Here is an 18,523-nt window from a genome sequence, read left to right as displayed (position 1 = left end):
ACCATGTTTACTTTTCCCCTGATGGACAATGGGTGGCAAGTGCTTCGTTTGACAAGTCTGTCAAGCTATGGAACGGTGCAACAGGGAAATTTGTTGCCGCTTTTCGAGGTCATGTCGGCCCTGTTTATCAGATAAGGTTTGAATTGCTCTATTATTTTTGTTTAAGCCAATCCTTTCTTTTGTACAGACAATCATCTTGTTTCATGTTGCCTTACAGTTGGTCTGCTGATAGTAGGCTTCTTTTCATTGGAAGCAAGGACTCTACACTGAAGGTAAATTGTAGAAACTATTATCTTCCGTTTATGGTATTGATGGGCTTATCATATGGTTGAATCATTCTGTTTCTTTTTTATAACTTGTCAAGGCACTAAAAAATAAAAGAACCAGGGTAGAGATAGGAAAAATATTTCTTCCTGAGTTGAGTTATACTCTTTCTGTATGAAGTTTTTGGTAAACTATAGTTAGATATTGTCATATGACACCTTTTTTTCCCCTCAAGTTTAAACAGTAATTTGGGAAGTGTAATGTGTATAATATGTAATATGAAAATATACTAAAATAAAAAAATCCTATAAAGGCCTACTTTGGATATTTCTTATGGATCCTGCCTTGCACTCTTGACCACCACAGACACTCCCATCACACTAAACCTTGTAGTTGTGTTAAATTGTTGCAAATCTGTCAGAAACCAATTACTAATATTGATGATGGGCATGTATACAAATTTGGGGCTAGAATTTTCCGAGCCGGTGGGAAATTCGGGGCCCAGTTGGAAATGTGAGTGCTGTCCTTTATGATCATTGGGTTGCATCCTTTCCTTTCCCTCACCTTCCTCCGTGAGGAAAAATCGTGTCATTGCTTAGTTTTGACTACTTTGTTTCTTTTGATCATTGTGGAAGAACATCATTGCAAGATGTACAAGAAACGTGTTGTGGTGCATTATTCCATTCTCTACCACCCAAAATCTGTTTTCCACAATCATAAATACCAAAGTGTTTAAGTATTAGGTAATGCATCTCTTGATAATGATGTGAGAGAAGAGACAAGCAACATACCTGTATTCACAAGAAGTGATGTTCTACTTTTTCATTCGACAACATTCATTTAGTTTGAACTCCAGCTTTGGGCAACTCAGAATCTCCACCTTCATTAGGATTGCAGGAAGCTGGTTTCTTGGAAAGACATGGAAATAGGGCATTTAGAAATCTGAAAGAATCCCAGAGGCCCGTTGCTACTTTTGAATCAATCCAATCAGTAATAACTCCAAAGATACATAATAATCTGTCCCTGCGATAGATGTTTCCTGGGCATGCAACCATCCCTCTAATAGACTCAGTGTTGTGCACCCTCTTGATGGTTTCTTATATATTGCACCATATGATTTGTAGACATCCAACTGGCCAATTTCACTACACTTGAATGAACTATAGAAGCAAAGCTGAAAGTGAAGTTGGACAACCCATCATAGAAAGAATCCTGTAGGAATACACCAAAAAGAAAATCTTATTAACATTAACGAATTCATCCAGTTGAATGATGAAGTTGCTTGAAAATTTGAATTGGGAGAGAGAAATACTGATGCTTACATTGGACTGTGGGAGGGACCAACAAGTGGACCAAACATTGAATCGTAAATGTAAAGCCATAAAGCTTATAACTGCTGTTAAAAGCTGCCCCCTAGTGAAGTTTTTTAACAATAAAGGTTAAGTGCAAAATTCACCAAATAGCTCCACTTGTAGGAAATTTCAATGGTATGAAACTAGGATATGGTGAAATCTCCTTGCTTCTGCTATTGTAGTGAACCATTATAGATCAAACATGAATCTCACCATCTGTTTTCACACAGGATATGCGAGCTATCTCTGGGTCATCTCTCATCATTGGATTTAGGAGTTCTGTCTCTCAAATATAGTTTCACTTGCCAAATACAAATGGAGCTTAGTGCGGAGACTGAGCAACATACATGATTCAAGGGATGCGCAGTTGTTCTTGGGAATCACCCCATCTTCATCTAATATAGACACAGATTTTAGCAACTTGTAATCTCCACATTTTAGAGCATTGGAGGAAGCTAGCCTATTCAACAAACATGACAACACATTTAGAAAAATGCAAGAATTCCATAGACATGTTGTGTGCTATCATGAAAATCCTTCCAATCAGTAAGGAATCAAAGTGCTATAATTTTAAGCTGTGCAATAACAAACCTATCTTGGGGAAGTAAATTGACTTGAGCACCAACTCAATTGTGAGTTCTTTGGGAGACTTGAGACACCAACTCAATCAAAGTTGCTAGTTGTTTCTGTGGCAGCTTGTCTTCCAACACTGATACCGGAGAAAATGCTTTTGAAAACCCTTAATCTTCAAATTACAAAGGGAAATTAGATTATGTTGTTATCGGATCTCCAATCTCCTTGACACAAACAGATGATTTCCTTGCAACCAACAATGTCTAATTCTATCACTTGTACTCTAGTATGTGATTTGGGAAGAGAATTAAGCTTTGGAATATTGCCAATAAACAAGGAATTGAGACAGGCCAAGTGGGCAACCACCACAACTAGTTCACAAACAAATGGCAACAGTGGAAGGGGAACATCACACAAAAACAAAACATGTTTTCCACATTCATAAATACCAAGGTGTTTAAGCATCAGGTAAGGCATTTCTTGACAATAATATGAGAGATAGAGACAAGTAGCATACCAGTATTCAATTGAAGTAGTGTTCCTTTTTTGCATTTGACAACATTCATCTACTCTACACTCCAAATTTTGGCAATTAAGAATCTCCACCTTCATTAGGAATATGCAGGAAACTGGCCCCTTGGAAACACATGAGAGGAGGACATTTAGAAATCTGAAAGAGTTCTAGAGAATTGCTATTGCTTGAATTGTGAATCATTCCAATCAATAACAACCGCAGAGTCCTATATGCAATTTTAAACTGTCAGCCTTCTTACATTGGATGAAAAACTTGTCCCTAGACTTGGGCATGCAACCATCAATTATTGGCTCTCTAGGAAGCATGAAGCTAGTAGATTCTCATTCATTACAACATATAAATTCCAGATATCCAATTGGAATGTCACTACACCTGAGCAAAGTAGGAAACATGGTGAATAAGCAGTTAGAGAACCTGTCGCAAAAATAATCCTGCAATAATACACCAAATAGAACATCTTGTTAACATAAATGAATTCGTTTAGTTAAAGTATTGTGTGAAAATTTAAATTGGGAGATAGAAAAACATTGATGCTTACATGGGACTATAGGAGGGACCAACAAGGGGAACAAACTTTGAATAGAAAATGTCAAGCCTTAAAGCTTGTAACTGCTGTCAGAAGCTGCACCCTAGTCAAGTTTTCAACAAAAAGGTTCAGTGTAGGGATTCTCTAGTAGCTCAACTTGTAGAAAATTTCAATAGTATGACAATTTATAATCATAACAAGAAGATAAAATGTAAGAATTATGTGTTGGGAATAGATGAAACTTACTGAATATATGGATAGAACAGGGTGAACTCTACCTGCTTCCATTTTTGGAATCCCAACTATTATGGATCAAAGATGAATCTCTTCATCTATTTCCAAATAAGAGATGTGAGCAATCTTGAACTGATGTCTCATCATTGGATTTAGAAGTTGTGTCTCTGATGCATAGCCCTGAAACCATGGCAGGGTTCTCCTTCAGTTGCCAAACAACACTGGAGCTTAGGTGAGGTCTTGGTGATGTAGGGAAGTCATGGATTTTGGAATCTTTACATGAAAATATACATGAGATACATTGGAAGAAGGGGTAGGCCTTGGTCATCTAAGAAGAAACACATCTTAAAGTATACTATCAATCATGAGTTGTTTCAAAGTCAGGAGTCTATGAAGGCCTCACTCAGATAAGGGATGTCTTTGACATTTCTCACTCTTCAATTTCAGTAAGGTACATCATCAACTAGAACTTTAGGAATGTAAGTCATCGTGGTACAACTTGTTCACATTCTTTATTCTTTTCTCACCAAAGAGGATTAAAAGATATGCAGTTGCAAGGGCAAGAGATGTAGCCAGTAGTGAGAGCATCAAACAATTCTTCTCTAATGCAGACCACAAATTTTAGCTAACTCATGATTTCCACGATTTAGAGCACTGAAAGACACTAGTCTATTGGAAAGATGTGACATGACATTTAGAAATATGCAAGAATTCTAGAGATCATTCCAATCATTAAGGAACCCAAAGCCCTATAATTTGAACAGGGCATCTAGTCGGCATGCACAACACACCTATCTTGGGAAAAAGACCATGTCTTGGGCACCAATTCAATTATCAACTCTCTATGAAACTTGAGATACAAGGTACTAATGTTAGTTGCTTTCATGACAACTCTTCTTCTTTCACTGGTATTGGGGCATAGCCTATTGAAAACCCTCAATCTACAAATTACAAAGGACATGAGATCATGTTGTAATCTCATCTCCAATCTCCTGCAGCAAACAGATTATTTCTTTTAACTAACAATTTAATGCTTTCACTTCTATCATACCATAAGCAATTTGGGAAAACAAGTAAGCTTCATAATATTAGGAATATGTAAGGAATGGATAAAGGCCATGAATCTAATTAAAATAATAACAAAAAAAAAATAGAAACACATTTTTTCATCCATGTATACTGCAACTAGCATCCAAAAAACATTAGGTATTGCAATAACCAAATATTGCTCAGGTATTAAAGTTTAAGTTCAAAGTTACTAGGTGGTTACACAGATTTTTTCACCCAAGAATACTGTAACTAGCTTCCAAAAAACATTAGTATTGCAATAACCAAATGTTCCTCAGCTATTAAAGTTAAAGTTTGAAGTTACTAGGAGGTTCTTCTCACCCATGAATCTATACAAAATCAAACGAAAATAAGAAAACATATCATATAACTCACAATTGTGTTAAGTATGAGTTCATTTCATGGCCATGCACAATTGCATTAAGTATTTGCAAGCTAAATAAGGTTGTGTGCAATTCAAAGAATACCATACAACTCACAATAGAATGCTCACTGCTCACCATAGAATGAGAAGTCAGTTGTCTTTCCTCCAGTCATAAGAGTTTGTGCTCTTTGAGCCTCTGACTTGTGCAACTCAAGATAGCAGGACATGCCAAAAAGTGTTCTTCATTTCAAGCATTGTTCAAATCTGCAGTATAAATCTAGATAAGGAAATTTTCTATAAATATAACACGTTGCAAACAAATTAACAGTATGCTGGTTTAAAAATGAAGAGAATTTCAAAGGAAACAAAATATAAAATTTTTTAGTTTTTATCAGTCACCTAAAAGCTTGTATGTTGGATAAAATTCATGCTAATGAATCCTGATAATTGTCTGCAATAAATTTTTTGTAATGATTCATAAACAATAAAAAACAAAATTATAAATTTTTTTAGCAATGTTCCATAAAAAAACACATTGCACATTGATTGAGAAATTAATATGAAATCCATATGTTGTCTTGAGTTCTCCACTCATCAAAACAGATGCAAGTTGCTATTCAAGATCATTACAATCACAACGCAAGAGACTTCTTAGTATAGAACGTATACTTGATTTTAAACAAGGTTCTTAACTTTCCAAGAGACATAAGAACATGCTGTGTTGTAGACACTGTAAAATAAATATGGAGGTTAGACATATTTTCCCTCAAAGAGAAAAAAAAAAAAGTAAAAACAGAAATAATAAGTAAAAGAGGTGTTACTTGCATTCAGTTCAAACTTGTAATCTCCAACGTGAACTCCAAATCCCATTTTGTCAACACAATAAGAGCATTGAACATACAACAAATTGAATCCTTCCTTTTGACAATGTGAAAACCTGAATAAAATGACTCAGGATCATAAATAACTATACAGTAAATTTTTTTTTCATTATTCATTCTAAAAGGAAAATCTGTTATTTCATTGATTACGGAAAATAGATATTTTGACATAAAGTGCACTTATTCATGAAAACATTGTGCATTTTATACTGAAATTAGAAAATTGTATTAAAATCCGATTAGAAGAGTACCACTAAAGATGCTTACATTGAAATCGCGACATCCATGCCAATTTGTAACTGTTGTCAAATGGGACCCTCCTTTGTCATTTTTTTCCTATGCCTGCATGTCAAATCTCCAACTAAAACTGCTCAGAGAGCACCTACAAGAAAATTACCAAGATTTCATCAAAGGTAGAACTTGAGATGCTTACATTGAACCTGCTTCCTAGTCAAACTTTCTAACACAACTCCATGGAGACTTTCGCAAATAGCTAAGCCACTAGTAGAAAACAACATCAATATGAGAAATTGACATGGTACTGTGCAGATAAAAGGGTAAGAAATGTCTATTGAGAATAAGAGTTACCTTATTAAATGTAAGGATAGGAGAAGACTGAATTGCCTCTACACCCATTTTTGCAATTTGAACTTATTATGGTTCAAAAATGACTTTATGATCTATTCTCACATTAGGCTAAGCAAGCAATCTGGGGCCAATCTCCATTATTCTCCATCAAACATCTTTGATTTAGAAGTGGACACTCGATAAAACTCAGCAGATAGCCTTTCACTTGGCAATGGGGACTAGAACAGGGCACTCCTCAATCTCTACAAGTTGAACAGAGATGAAGTTTTGAAGACCAAGGGAGGTGGCTAAGGATTCCAGATTTGAGAGTCTTTTTATTGAAAGATCAATGAGAGTTGTAGCAAGAAATACTGTCGAAAGGAAACTGCATTTAACAATGCACAATATAAAATGAATGAATCGAGTTTTGAGAAAGGCGAATCTTTGGAGGGTCCACAAAGACAAGGTGTCTTAATACCCTTGCAATTGTATTAGTGAAATTGCTTTCTGAAAGAAGTCCAGAACCTGGACCATGTGAAGAGATGTGAAACTCTGAATCTGTTGAAAAGATGTGAGACTCTGAATCTGATGAGGTAGGGACTTGAGATCCACATTTTCTTATGTGAGGAATTCTAAGGTTGTAGAGGCACACTGGTAGTTTCCAGATTCAGATGCTTCTCAGATGGTCAAATATTCGTATAATGTACATCTTATTTGACATTGTCACTCCAACAAGATGTGCAACCCATTTGAGCATACTACATGCACAACAAAAAAATCCATATAAAAAAAATCTGAAGTTAATGTTTAAGAAGATAAGATTTATATATGGTGAATGAACATGCTTGATTCTAGCAAAAAAACAAATGACCCCAAAACTTAAGAATATCATCATCATAAGTACCTAATTTATATTATTAAAAACTCCAAAAGGATTTGATGGCTAGACAATAAAATAATTTTAAAAAATGAGTTAAAATCAGCTGAGCTAAGAAAGATTAAATCAACATAAGTATCAATCATTAAGGAATCGCAAAATAAATGAATAACAAAAAACAAAAACATCATAATTTACAAATCAAGATTAGTATCAAACTAAAGTCAATTATGCTTACGAGTTCACAATTGATATGCAATTTACGAGAGCCATGACGCACCTAGAAAAGATTCTTTTTCAAATAGAACCAACCATGAAAGGCTTCAAATGACATTTTCTCTATAATTTCTGTTCTTAATTGGCCCCATTTGCTTGTACCAAAATATTATTAATTTGCTTTAAAGTAAATGGGTGACTCATATCTCTAAAAGGATGTGAAAGATGGAAATCCCTTGATCTCTAACGATTCAAGAAGACAATTCCTATGGCTATTGTTGTCATCATGCATCATTCCACTAGCTATAGACTACAGAATTGAACAATTATGAATATGTAGATGCTTAAATATGGTATGTAGTTCATCTAGTGGAAAAACGAATGAGACATACATTAAAATTCAATAGAACAATGGAAAAACAATGATACTTACACGTAGCTGAAGATAATTTTGCCCAGAAGCCATTTGTCATCCATCTATAAAGGGAGCTAATCCTCTCTTCTCCTTTTTACATTCCAAGCACTAAAAATGCACCTACATATAAAAGGAAAGACCAAAAGGAACTTAATAACAGAGGTAAACACATAGATCTCAAGGATAAGATTGCATCATAAATTGAATTTGCACCTGGCAAGGGAGAAGTAGTGATCCTCATTTCTGATTGCAGTGGATTAAAGAGAAAATGCCAAGTTAGGAGCCATGTGAAGAGCTGCTTTCTAGTTGAAAATTTTAATAAAAAAATAAGTCCAATTAGAACATTGCAGTAGTAGGTAAGAGAAATTGAAAGTGGTGTTGAGGAGAGAAAGAAGAAGAATGGCGTGTTGGGAATGAGATGTAATACCTTATTTATTGCTCAAAAGATGTGTTTCTATTGAATTTTCACATAGGGGATGTGGGCAATCTTGGGCCAATCATCTCCTCCCTCCTTCGAGTACCTTTGTTTTAGATATGGGCACTGGCACATATGCAGTTGTGAAAGGGTGTCAGGCAACAGTCCTTCCCTTGGCAAAATTGACCGGAGCTTCGGGCAATTGTCGGTCCATAGCTGTTCAAGAGAGGTGAGGGTTTGGAGAGACAGGGAGGATAGGGATTCCAGATTCTGGAATTGTGAAATGGAAAGGGAGGTGAGAGTTGTAGGAAGAAGAATCAAGCGGGGGTCATTCGAAAAGGAAGTTGCATCTGGAAACATGCCTCCTATGGAAAGGTCTTTAAGAGAGGTGAGTCCGGAAAGGCCCCATTGGGATAGGGGGGTCTTGATATTCTCACAATTATGGATGGAAAGCTCTGTAAGACAAGTGAGGTTTTTTATTCGAGGAAGCAACAATTCCAGATTTTTAAAATCTTCAATACTTAGATCCGTAAGGGTGTTGAGGCAATCTGGCAGGGCTTTGAGATTAGGATACCCCCCGATGTGTAAAGATTGAAGTGAATTATTGGTAGGGTGAAACATCTCCTCTGAAATTGACTCTAGTTGTTCACAATCCTGAATCCAAAGTTGCTCAAGGGTGGAAGGAAACTTCCCTCTTGGGAAGGATGTGAGAGATGAATATGAAGAGATTTCCAGGATTTGAAGAGCAGCAGCATTGGTGGAATTGTGGTGCATTATTCCATCTGGTAGAAACTCTAGCCTTTCACACTTAATTATTTCGAGTTCCTTGAGAGTGGTAGGTAACCCACCTTTCGGAAAACCAATCAGAGACGGACACCCCTCTATAAATAAGAATTCAAGGGCACACGTGTCCATGGTGTTGGTGGTGGCAATGGAATTGCAGTGCATCATTCCTTCTGGAAGAGACTTTAGATTTTCACACTCCCGTATGCTTAGTTTCTTTAGGGTGGTGGGTAATTGCCCTTTTGGAAAGCTAATGAGAGATGAACACTGCTTTATCTCCAAGGATTCAAGGACACATGAGTTACTGTTGGCGTTACTATTTCGCATCATCCCATCAGGTAGACACTTGAGACCTTCACAATTTGCAAAACCAAGACTTCTCAGCTTTGGTGGGAAACCTACGTCAGGAAATGACACCAGCTTTGGACAGTCCATGATTTTCAACTCTTCAAGGCATGTTAGACTCTGCCATCCATTTGGAAGCCTCTCTAGTTTATCACATTCATTTATTGTTAAAGACAGAAGATTGCATCCCAAGGATACAAGTTGATGGCAGTGAAGGCTTTCGGATTCAAACCCATCCTCCCACAAACATGTGAGCTCTTCGCATTCTGAAAATTCCAAAGCCTGAAGCCCTGACAATGACCGCACGAATCCTTGTTGCAATTTGATAAGCCCTAAGATCCCAGAAACTGTTAACTCGGTGAGTGAGGTCACTGAGGTGAGCTCAGTTCCATTTCTCAAGACCGCCTCATTACATTTCGTGACTTCTAATTCCTTGAGAGATGGTAGCCTTAAAAGTGCAGACTCCAGTTTTGGACAGTTGTGAACATAGAGCCGTGTCAGCAAAGGTACGTAAGTGGGTATTTTCTTAATCAATTTAGGGCAATTATAAATTGTAAGCGTACGGAGGCAAGGGAATGAGGAATCTATCGAGGAAGACCAGTCCTCCCAATACTCCCATTCTGACATATTTACAAACCATAGAGACTCTAGTGATGGGAAAAGCTTATCTGCAGAAAGACACGTCTCTCCATAAAACTCTGAACCCACATTTTTTACTCCATCCATTCCTTGAATCCACAACCGTTTAAGCGATGGTAACTGCCCCAAGCATGGTAAAGATGTGCACTTTTTGCAATCTTTGAGACTTAGAACCGCCATTTTAGAGAATGAGCCATTCCTTATCCAATCTGGGAATTCTGGACCACCATATGAATAAATGTTGAGTTCATTCAGATTCGATTGAGGTTCTAAATGGTGAAGGACATTCATTTGATCCATTCCATTCCTTGAACCATCCGAGTCAAAACTCCACGCTAGTGTCAATCTTTCAAGGTTATCTTTTAATTTTAGACGGGCAACCCTTACATCTTGAACATTCACCACATTTTCCAATTTTGAAATATGGAGTTCACCTCTAAGATTTGACATTTCTCTCAACTCTTTGATATTCAAACCATTGTTTTTGCCCACCACGAAATTAGACAATACCTGCAAATCTTTTAATTTGCCAATTTGTGAAGGCATTTCTTGTAATTTGTCGTCGCCACTAACATCAAGATGTCGAAGGTTAATTAGGTGTCCAATGTTAATAGGCAACTTGGTAAGCCTATGGCAGTATGATAATATCAATGTCTGTAGATTATAAAGACCGCCAATTGAATCAGGTAAATATTCAATATGGGTGTTAGACAAATTAAGGTACCTTAGAAGTTTCAAATTGCCAAATTCATTTGGTATCTCATTTATCTGATAACCACTCAAGGAGAGCACCCTTAGGTATCCTAATCTTGGTATCAATTCCTTAAGCACCTTATAACTTATGCAGCGAGTCGGAAAATATCTTTGTGTTGAAATAGCTATGAATGTGCGCAAGCGCTCCTTCTTATAAAATCTTTCAAACTTTTTGAAGATATCATAACTATGACGAACAAATGATGAATGACGAGTACTTTCAGGAATGAGACATTGCAAATTATTCTTAAACTCATCATCCAAATGCAAGCATGTATCTCCAGCAACAAATTTAGCTAGATCGTTAACAAGGTCATGCATCACAAATAGTGATTCTTTGCTACTCGACGATTGGAAAAATGACCTTGACAATAGCTCACAAAAATACTTATCACCAAGATCTTCTTTTCTCCTATTATCTTTTGATTGTTGAATTAGCCCCTCCGCCATCCATAAGGGGATTAGCTCTTCCTTCATAAACTCATAGTCTTGGGGAAATATTGCGCAATAAGCAAAACACCTCTTTAAATGTGAAGGGAGATGAATGTAACTCAATCTCAATGCAGGGATGATGGGGTTGTCAGGTAAATCCCATATTTTGCTATCTAATACTCTTTCCCATTCACGTTCTCTTCGTTCAGCACGCAGAAGGCCACCAAGTGCTTTTGCCGCCAAGGGCAAACCTCCACACTTCTCTACAATTCTCCTGCCAATTGATTCCAAATTTGGGTGCTCGTGGATATTTATAAGTTGGAAAGCATGTGTTTGAAATACCGACCAACAGTCATCATCAGATAAGGGTTTGAGGACATGTAAGTTCTTGGGTCCCCCCACCCATTCTGCAACATCTCGATCGCGAGTGGTGACTAAGATTTTGCTTCCTGATGCTGCCTCCAAGAAAGGGGAGCGTAGGTCGTCCCATTTATCACGCATGTCTCTCCACAAATCGTCCAAAACTATCAAAAATCTTTTCCCCCTCAATGCCTCCTTCAACTGGCGTTGAATTTCATGAAAGTCCTCTGAATTACTGCTTTGAGAAGGAAGAGAGTTGAGAAGTTTCTTTGTTGCTCCCACTTTATCAAAATCAATTGATACAGAAACCCAGGCTTTCAGAGCAAAATGATTGGCTATGGGCTCTGCAGTATCATCGTACACCAGTTTTGCCAGAGTAGTCTTGCCCATCCCACCCATGGCCACGATGGAAACTACAGAAACATTGGTTGCAGCGGGTTCATCCTTAAGCAGCATCTCAATTATGATCTGTTTATCTGCATCCCTGCCCTTAACCCAAGGTACGTATACCTCACAGGTAGTGACTGGCCGCCTTTCCCAACTGGATTGGGTTATTATTTCCACCTTGTCCAAACACTTCAAACCAAGCCCTGCCTTTTGAGCTGAAATATCTTCTAAACGGCGAGTGATCTCCGTTATCTTGGACCCCATCTTAACATTACGCATAGCCCTGACGGGAGTGAAAGTAGTACAACAAGTAGGGATGAGCTTGCGTACCTTGCTTGTGCTGGCTTCACCATCAGCTTCCGCCATCACCTTTCTTCGCAAAGCCTCGTAGCCAAACTCGTCCAAGATGTCCTCCATGTCATAAGCCAAATCCCGGAGACGTTCGAGCCATGCTTTCACGGAGGGATCGTTGATCTGCTTGTCCTCAGCGACATTGAGCAGTTGAAGCATCTCCGACAGTGTTTCCTCCCATTTCTTGAGCTCCCTGTGGACTTGCTCTTGGCGGGCATACTTCAACAAATCAGAGGGGTACTTCAGTTTGCTAACCAAGAGTTGAACGAAAGAGGAAAGAAGAGCCTCTCCAACAGCTTCCATGGTGATCGGTGTGCAGAGAGAGTGAGAGAGAGGGATAGAAAGCAAAGCAGTGTGGAAACAAATTTGGGAAAGTTATGTTTCCAGCGGCTGATCCCAAAATAATAGTGATTTTAAACTCCAATTTTTTCAATTTCAAGGAACGTACGTTAATCTGAAAAATTATTAGATCTTTATGCACTTTGTGCTGAATAGGCTTTTTATACCCAATATGCCCTTCCCTATCCTCTCAGTTTCTACATCTAAAAAGGCAAGAAAAGAACAGAAACTAAACCCTAATCTTCTACCCAACACCCTACCAGAACAGAAAACAAACAAAACAAAAACTGTCTACTTGCTTCGTCTCCATGGACACTGAACCTTGAAACTAAACCCTAATCTTCCTTGTTTTCCTCTCATTTTGGAAAATCGAAAAACCCTAACCTTTTTTATCTTCCTCTCATCTACGAAAACCAAAAAACCCTAACATTTTCCTCTCATTACAAAACCTCTTTGCGTCATTTTCCTCAGATTCCGAAAACCCAAAAAGCCCTAACCTATTACTCTCATTAGGAAAAATGAAAATCCAGTGCTGGCGACGACTCCTACTTCACTCTCTGAAAACCCAAAACCTAAGGTAAGCACTCTTTCTCTTTCTCTTGGGTTCTCTGTTTCTTTAGAAAATAATAATCAAAATTTTCTTAAATTAAAGGATTTTTTTTTCCTATTTTGTGGTTTTTTTTTTTCCATTACTAAGGTTGAGATATTTTTCTATTCAAGGATTTTGTTTGATTAAGTTTTGTCATATTGTGTAGTTTGGAAAAGATAGTATGATCTACATTGAGGTTTTGGAGGGTTTAGGGTTGGTTGGTGGTCTTCTACTATTTTAGGGTTTAGTATCGACAATTTCAATGGACAATATAGCAGACTGTCAATTATATTCCTTCGAGAGATTTTTTAACTGCTTATTGTTATACTTGTATGATTTTTGCATGAGTACAACATAGCAGGCAATTGAGTTTTATTCTTAATTGATTGTTAGAATTTTGTTGTTTTGTTAATCATATCACTAGCTTGTTCAAACTATAAATCCATATGGGTTGTGATTATTATTTAGATGAAAATTTGTACTGGTTTTTATTGTTTATTATTAGGTATATGATGATTTTATTATTGACTATTGTTGGCACACCCGCATGAAAGATAAATACTAGTCCTTGTACTTACACAGTGTTAGCTTTAATAGAAAAGATTGTTTGCCTTTGTGCTTGTAAATTGTTCTGTTAGGTTCTTCATCTATGGCAGATGGGTTCTGTAGTTTATCTCTCTGGTATATTTATCGTGTTATTAGCACTTGTTGTAAATGAAAAATTCAGTCCCTTTTGAGATTTTGAACTATCGATTCCTAATTTATATGCTACATTTTGTATTCTTGGGTTGGTTATGCAATAGTTTTGGTGATTGGTCCGATTCTTTCAATATCTTTTAGCAGGCTTTGTATATTGGATTATATCATTATGTCATTGGATTATATCATTTTTCTAATTTATAGACATCTTGATTGGTGATTGTTTAGGTGAGTTGTTTTGTTGATTTTATGGTCTTAATGTTAAGGTAATGATTTGCCTTGGTTACTCACATTCTTAGTTGCTTCCATCAGATGATGAATTCTTGTTAATCTTTTTTTAACACAGGATTGTCAACCTCTTTTGGGAAGTTCTGGAGCAAGACAAGAGTTGACAAGATCGGGTCTTAATCTAAGGCCTCTTCAACGGGAGGAGACCTTGAAACCCTTGAGTGGGTTGACGGAGTCTGACCAGTTTGTGAAGATTGATCAGACTGTTAGTAGACCTGTGTTGCTTGATACGCAAGGTTCACAACTGATTAGTTTATGTGTTTTCCTTTAATGATTCGTATTTTTATAATTCGTCACACACTATATGAAATTCAAAACCATATATAATGAAATTTACTCTACCTTGCTATGTGCACATTTTTACTATATCTAATTTTTTCCACAATAGGCCAATTTCATATATGATCATTTAACAGATTTCAAGCAATACAGTTATAGCTATTGCTAGTGAGGTGGGACTCTCCTTCTCTGGGGTTCCTCGCTCAATTAATCATGCCACAGACTAGTTACGCAAGCAATGAGTGAAGTGATTAGATTTTTTTGTTGGTGAATTTTTATTCTCCCAGTGTGTATAGAGTGGTTCTAACATGTGTACATTGTTTTTCTGCTTTCTAATCAGCAATTGTACATTTTGGAAGGATTGCTTATCCTTCTCTGTATTTACCATTCAATGCAAGGAATATGTTTATTTTTTATTAAAATAGTTATTTTCATTTCTGGTCATGATTCAATTAGAGGCTATGAATTTGTATTCAGATCTGATGCAAATCAAAATAGAATTATTAAATTTATTTGTTGTTTCTGAGTGCTCCCTGTACCTTTTGGTGGTCATCCCGATTGCTTATTCTAAATTTAGTTACTCCAATGGAGTAGACTACTCTTTGTCAAATAGAACATCTAGGTTACTAGAGAGTTCAGGGGCCTCTGTCTGGGCTCTGGTGCAGTGGTAAACATCTCAGGCTAATAGACCTCTGCAGGTTCAAATCTGGAGGACAGCCTCTTCATTCATGACTGTGAAAGGTGAAGATGCCATCCAACTCTCCACTCTCAAAAACCTGGTTTGCCAGGATTCAATCTGAAGAATGACCTTTGGTTCATTAGAAGAATGTAACCCAGATAAGGTGCTAGTTGCATAAGCAAAAGAGGTAAGGAATCATAAATGGACATCAAGCTCTAGGAAAACAAGTGAATGACTTTCAAAGCAGATAATGATGGGTTTATTACTCTATTAATATAGCTTTGATCTATTACATATAGACTAATGCTAACTTAGTTGTGGCACAATGATCTAAAGCATTAAGTGCAGGGATGAGCATGGTGTGAGTGTTGTTGGTGAAAGAAATTCTTAAACAATATGACTGAACACGATTTAGGCAGTCATACTTTCTTTTGTAGCATATCTTTTTTTTTTCACTGTGATCAAGTAATCTTATTTGCCTTCTTGTTTGGGCTGCAGACACTCATGCACACAACATTTTCCTCCTGTTAAGCATGTAGTCATACTTGACCCCATTTTTTGATGCTATTGTTGTTTGTTGTGGAGTTGGGTTACTTGGTTGGATCTCTCTATCCCTTCTCACACACATGCACTAATGGATTCTTCCTTCTTTTTTTTGGAGTGCACATCAGGCCTTTTCTGTTGAAAAGAGAATGTAGACAATATATGAGGTTATTGAAGTGAAAAGATTGTTATATATAATAGGTTAAATTTAGTTTGATATTTCATGTTTGATTGGATGATGCACTGTTGGAAGTTTTTGCTTAAATTGAATATCTCCCAAACATCTTATAGTTTTGCACTGAAATTGAGTTTTATTCTTTTTTTTTTTTCAATTGATTTTCTTTGGTCATCCTATGATCATTGTATCGAACAGGATGGAATGGGCTGATACCAAAGGGTCTTCTTTGAAGGTTGAAACTGTGGTTGCTCCTCTTAAGAAATATTTGACATATCTATTCATAAAAAAGCTTTTAAATTTGAAAAGACAACTTTTATTTTGCTTAAACTTACTGGACCCCTGGTTCTTGCTCTAACAGGGTAATATCGGTCAGGGAATTGTTCAAAACTAGGCAATTATATTTTTTTTCTTTTCATATTTTAAATTTTCTGTTTTACTATTTCTTCCCAAATGATAGCTTTAAGTGTCCAAGGTTACCAGAAAGGGAATCTGCAATCTGGGAAAAAATTACAAAGCAAAATCACCCACTTTGATTTCATGGAGAACAAGGTGAAATCAATATAGAATCAAATAGAAGTTTTGAATATTTTATATTTAATTTAAGTGTATTCTTGAATACTCTAGCGAGCTCCATCAAGTATTGTTAACAAGAATGAAAAAGCCCCACAATGATTTTCTCCATCATACCCAGGTTATTGGAATCAAATGCTGAATCATTTGATTAAGTGGTTGTTTTATTGTACTAAAATACATGAACTACAAGTTGCTATGGTATTTTACTTTTCTTAATGCTGATGTGGTGAGGGATTATGTTTTCTTGACCGGCATAGTGGAATCTCTCTAGATGGTATGCAAGCATGAATAATAAGTATAAACTTTTCAGATGGCTTAAGGTGTGATATTAGTTCATTCCTTTTGTAGTTGCTAAAACCTTCATTACCTTGCCTTTTTTTTTTCTCTTATGCATGTTACTCCTCTTTTGCAGTCCTGAGAAAACTAAGCTCAAGCCATCTCCAAAGAAGAAGAATGAAAGGAAGGGTTGCAGAGAGAGGGATTTCTATTTAGTGGGAGGGTACCTTTTTGTGCATCCAAATTTTTGAGTACCGGATTTCGGTTTTGCCTGGTTTGGCTGTCTTGGGCTGTGAATAAACTGAGGGACACCATTGTCCATATAAGCAAGAACTCTGGCAAGTTAGGTTTGAAAGAAGAGGAAATGATGAAGAGAGTGGACAGAAGTGTGAATGAGATTTTCTTCAGAGCTGCAACAGTGATGGCAGTTGCAGTGCTGAGACTTGCATGAGCGTCAAGATTAAGCAGAATGAAATACTAAATATATTGAAGAACCTTTTGAGGGAGAAGTGAGCACAATTGTACATGTATGAGCTAAGCTGAGTGACAATGGAACGGGTTCTACATAATAGTGACGATGACAATGGTGAGAACAATGGCATGTCACTGGCTGATTGACGCCGCAGGGCTAGAGTGCTGTTGGGCCAGTCCATCAGGAGACGAAAGCGCAGAGAACCTAATGGAGGTCCAAGACAGAGTAGAATGATATTTAGAAGGACAAGGCCCCTATGGTACTTGGAAATGAAAAGGCAGGGGCCGGGGAAAGTTTCACGGTTCTTTAGTTTTTAGGGAAAAAAGATCGTAAAAAAAAAAAAGATTAAAAAAAAAAATGGATTTGACAATACTTTCCTCCTCTCTCTGATTTTCATGCATTTGATTCTCATTTATGTTGACAAAAATAACTGGGAAAACTGAAGTTGGGAAAAATGGTGTTCATTTTTCCCTATATGTAATTTTTAATTTGTAATTGCCTAGTTTCATTTTCCATGAAAAACCCTACATGCAAAATTTGCTAAATGTAGACATGTAATTTCTTTAGTTCCATTTGATCCTCTTATATGCAGCAGGATGAGAATGTTGAATACATATAATTCGTATGGTTTAATTGTCCATTATGGATTAACCAAATTTCTGTTACTTGATCTATTCTGATTGCTGTTGAGATTGATGTCTCACTTGGAGAAAAATCTGAAAAGGGATACTTCATTTCCACATATTTGAAACAATACTCGCAAATTCTAAAGACCAAATCCAGTTGAACTGACACTCTTTTATCTCCTATGCAGTGCTACAAAAATGGAAAGCAACTAATTTTAAATTTTAAATATAAAATCTTAGTTTAACTTCTCTCATATCCACAGCTTTAACCAAGAGATACCAAAGTTCTGTACTGCTTAGTGCTGTCCATCTAACATGAAACATCGAGTTCTATACTCAAAGCTAACATAGAAATTTTAGTGTTGTCCATCTATCAATATTCTTGAAGTTTTATAAAATTTAGCTTGAGCATCGTTAGGATCAAATTGTTTCCCCTTTATTAATCACTCCAATATTTTTACTAGTGATACCCATTTATTTCCTGTTCACATTCCCAATTTTATTCACAAATGTAGGAGTTTAGAAAATAAAGTCTGGTGATCCAATAACCCAAACATCCTAGATAAAGAACTACTCAGGGATTATCAACTAGACTTTCTGTCATTCATCATGCCAACTGGTAACACATCTCATTACAATCATTAC

At 36.7% G+C, this 18,523-nt stretch overlaps 1 protein-coding gene and 1 long non-coding RNA gene across 2 annotated transcripts; one reads left to right on the top strand and one right to left on the bottom strand.

Annotated features, from left to right (window-relative positions):
* Positions 1-395: 395 nt before the first annotated feature.
* On the bottom strand, positions 396-12,640 carry LOC104881323 (putative disease resistance RPP13-like protein 1). The gene is made up of 16 exons (XM_059741501.1): positions 8,300-12,640; positions 8,086-8,174; positions 7,891-7,992; positions 6,386-7,122; positions 6,238-6,298; positions 6,065-6,179; positions 5,738-5,853; positions 5,053-5,180; positions 3,497-3,664; positions 3,263-3,353; positions 2,963-3,155; positions 2,707-2,825; positions 2,208-2,361; positions 1,587-2,076; positions 1,056-1,476; positions 396-965 (listed from the first exon to the last, which is right to left on the bottom strand). Exon 1 carries the CDS (start codon positions 12,638-12,640, stop codon positions 8,327-8,329), a length of 4,314 nt encoding a protein of 1,437 aa, XP_059597484.1. The 3' UTR covers positions 396-965; positions 1,056-1,476; positions 1,587-2,076; positions 2,208-2,361; positions 2,707-2,825; positions 2,963-3,155; positions 3,263-3,353; positions 3,497-3,664; positions 5,053-5,180; positions 5,738-5,853; positions 6,065-6,179; positions 6,238-6,298; positions 6,386-7,122; positions 7,891-7,992; positions 8,086-8,174; positions 8,300-8,326.
* Positions 12,641-13,141: 501 nt separating this feature from the next.
* Positions 13,142-17,824, top strand: LOC100854211 (uncharacterized). The gene is made up of 3 exons (XR_787359.3): positions 13,142-13,253; positions 14,311-14,488; positions 16,917-17,824. It is a non-coding gene; the product is annotated as an uncharacterized LOC100854211 (long non-coding RNA).
* The last annotated feature ends 699 nt before the right edge of the window (positions 17,825-18,523 follow it).

The sequence above is a fragment of the Vitis vinifera genome, chromosome 13 (assembly GCF_030704535.1).
Source record: "Vitis vinifera cultivar Pinot Noir 40024 chromosome 13, ASM3070453v1".
Classification (NCBI taxonomy): domain Eukaryota; kingdom Viridiplantae; phylum Streptophyta; class Magnoliopsida; order Vitales; family Vitaceae; genus Vitis; species Vitis vinifera.
Note: the sequence above shows the minus strand (reverse complement) of the source record. Positions and strands in the feature narration are given on the sequence as shown.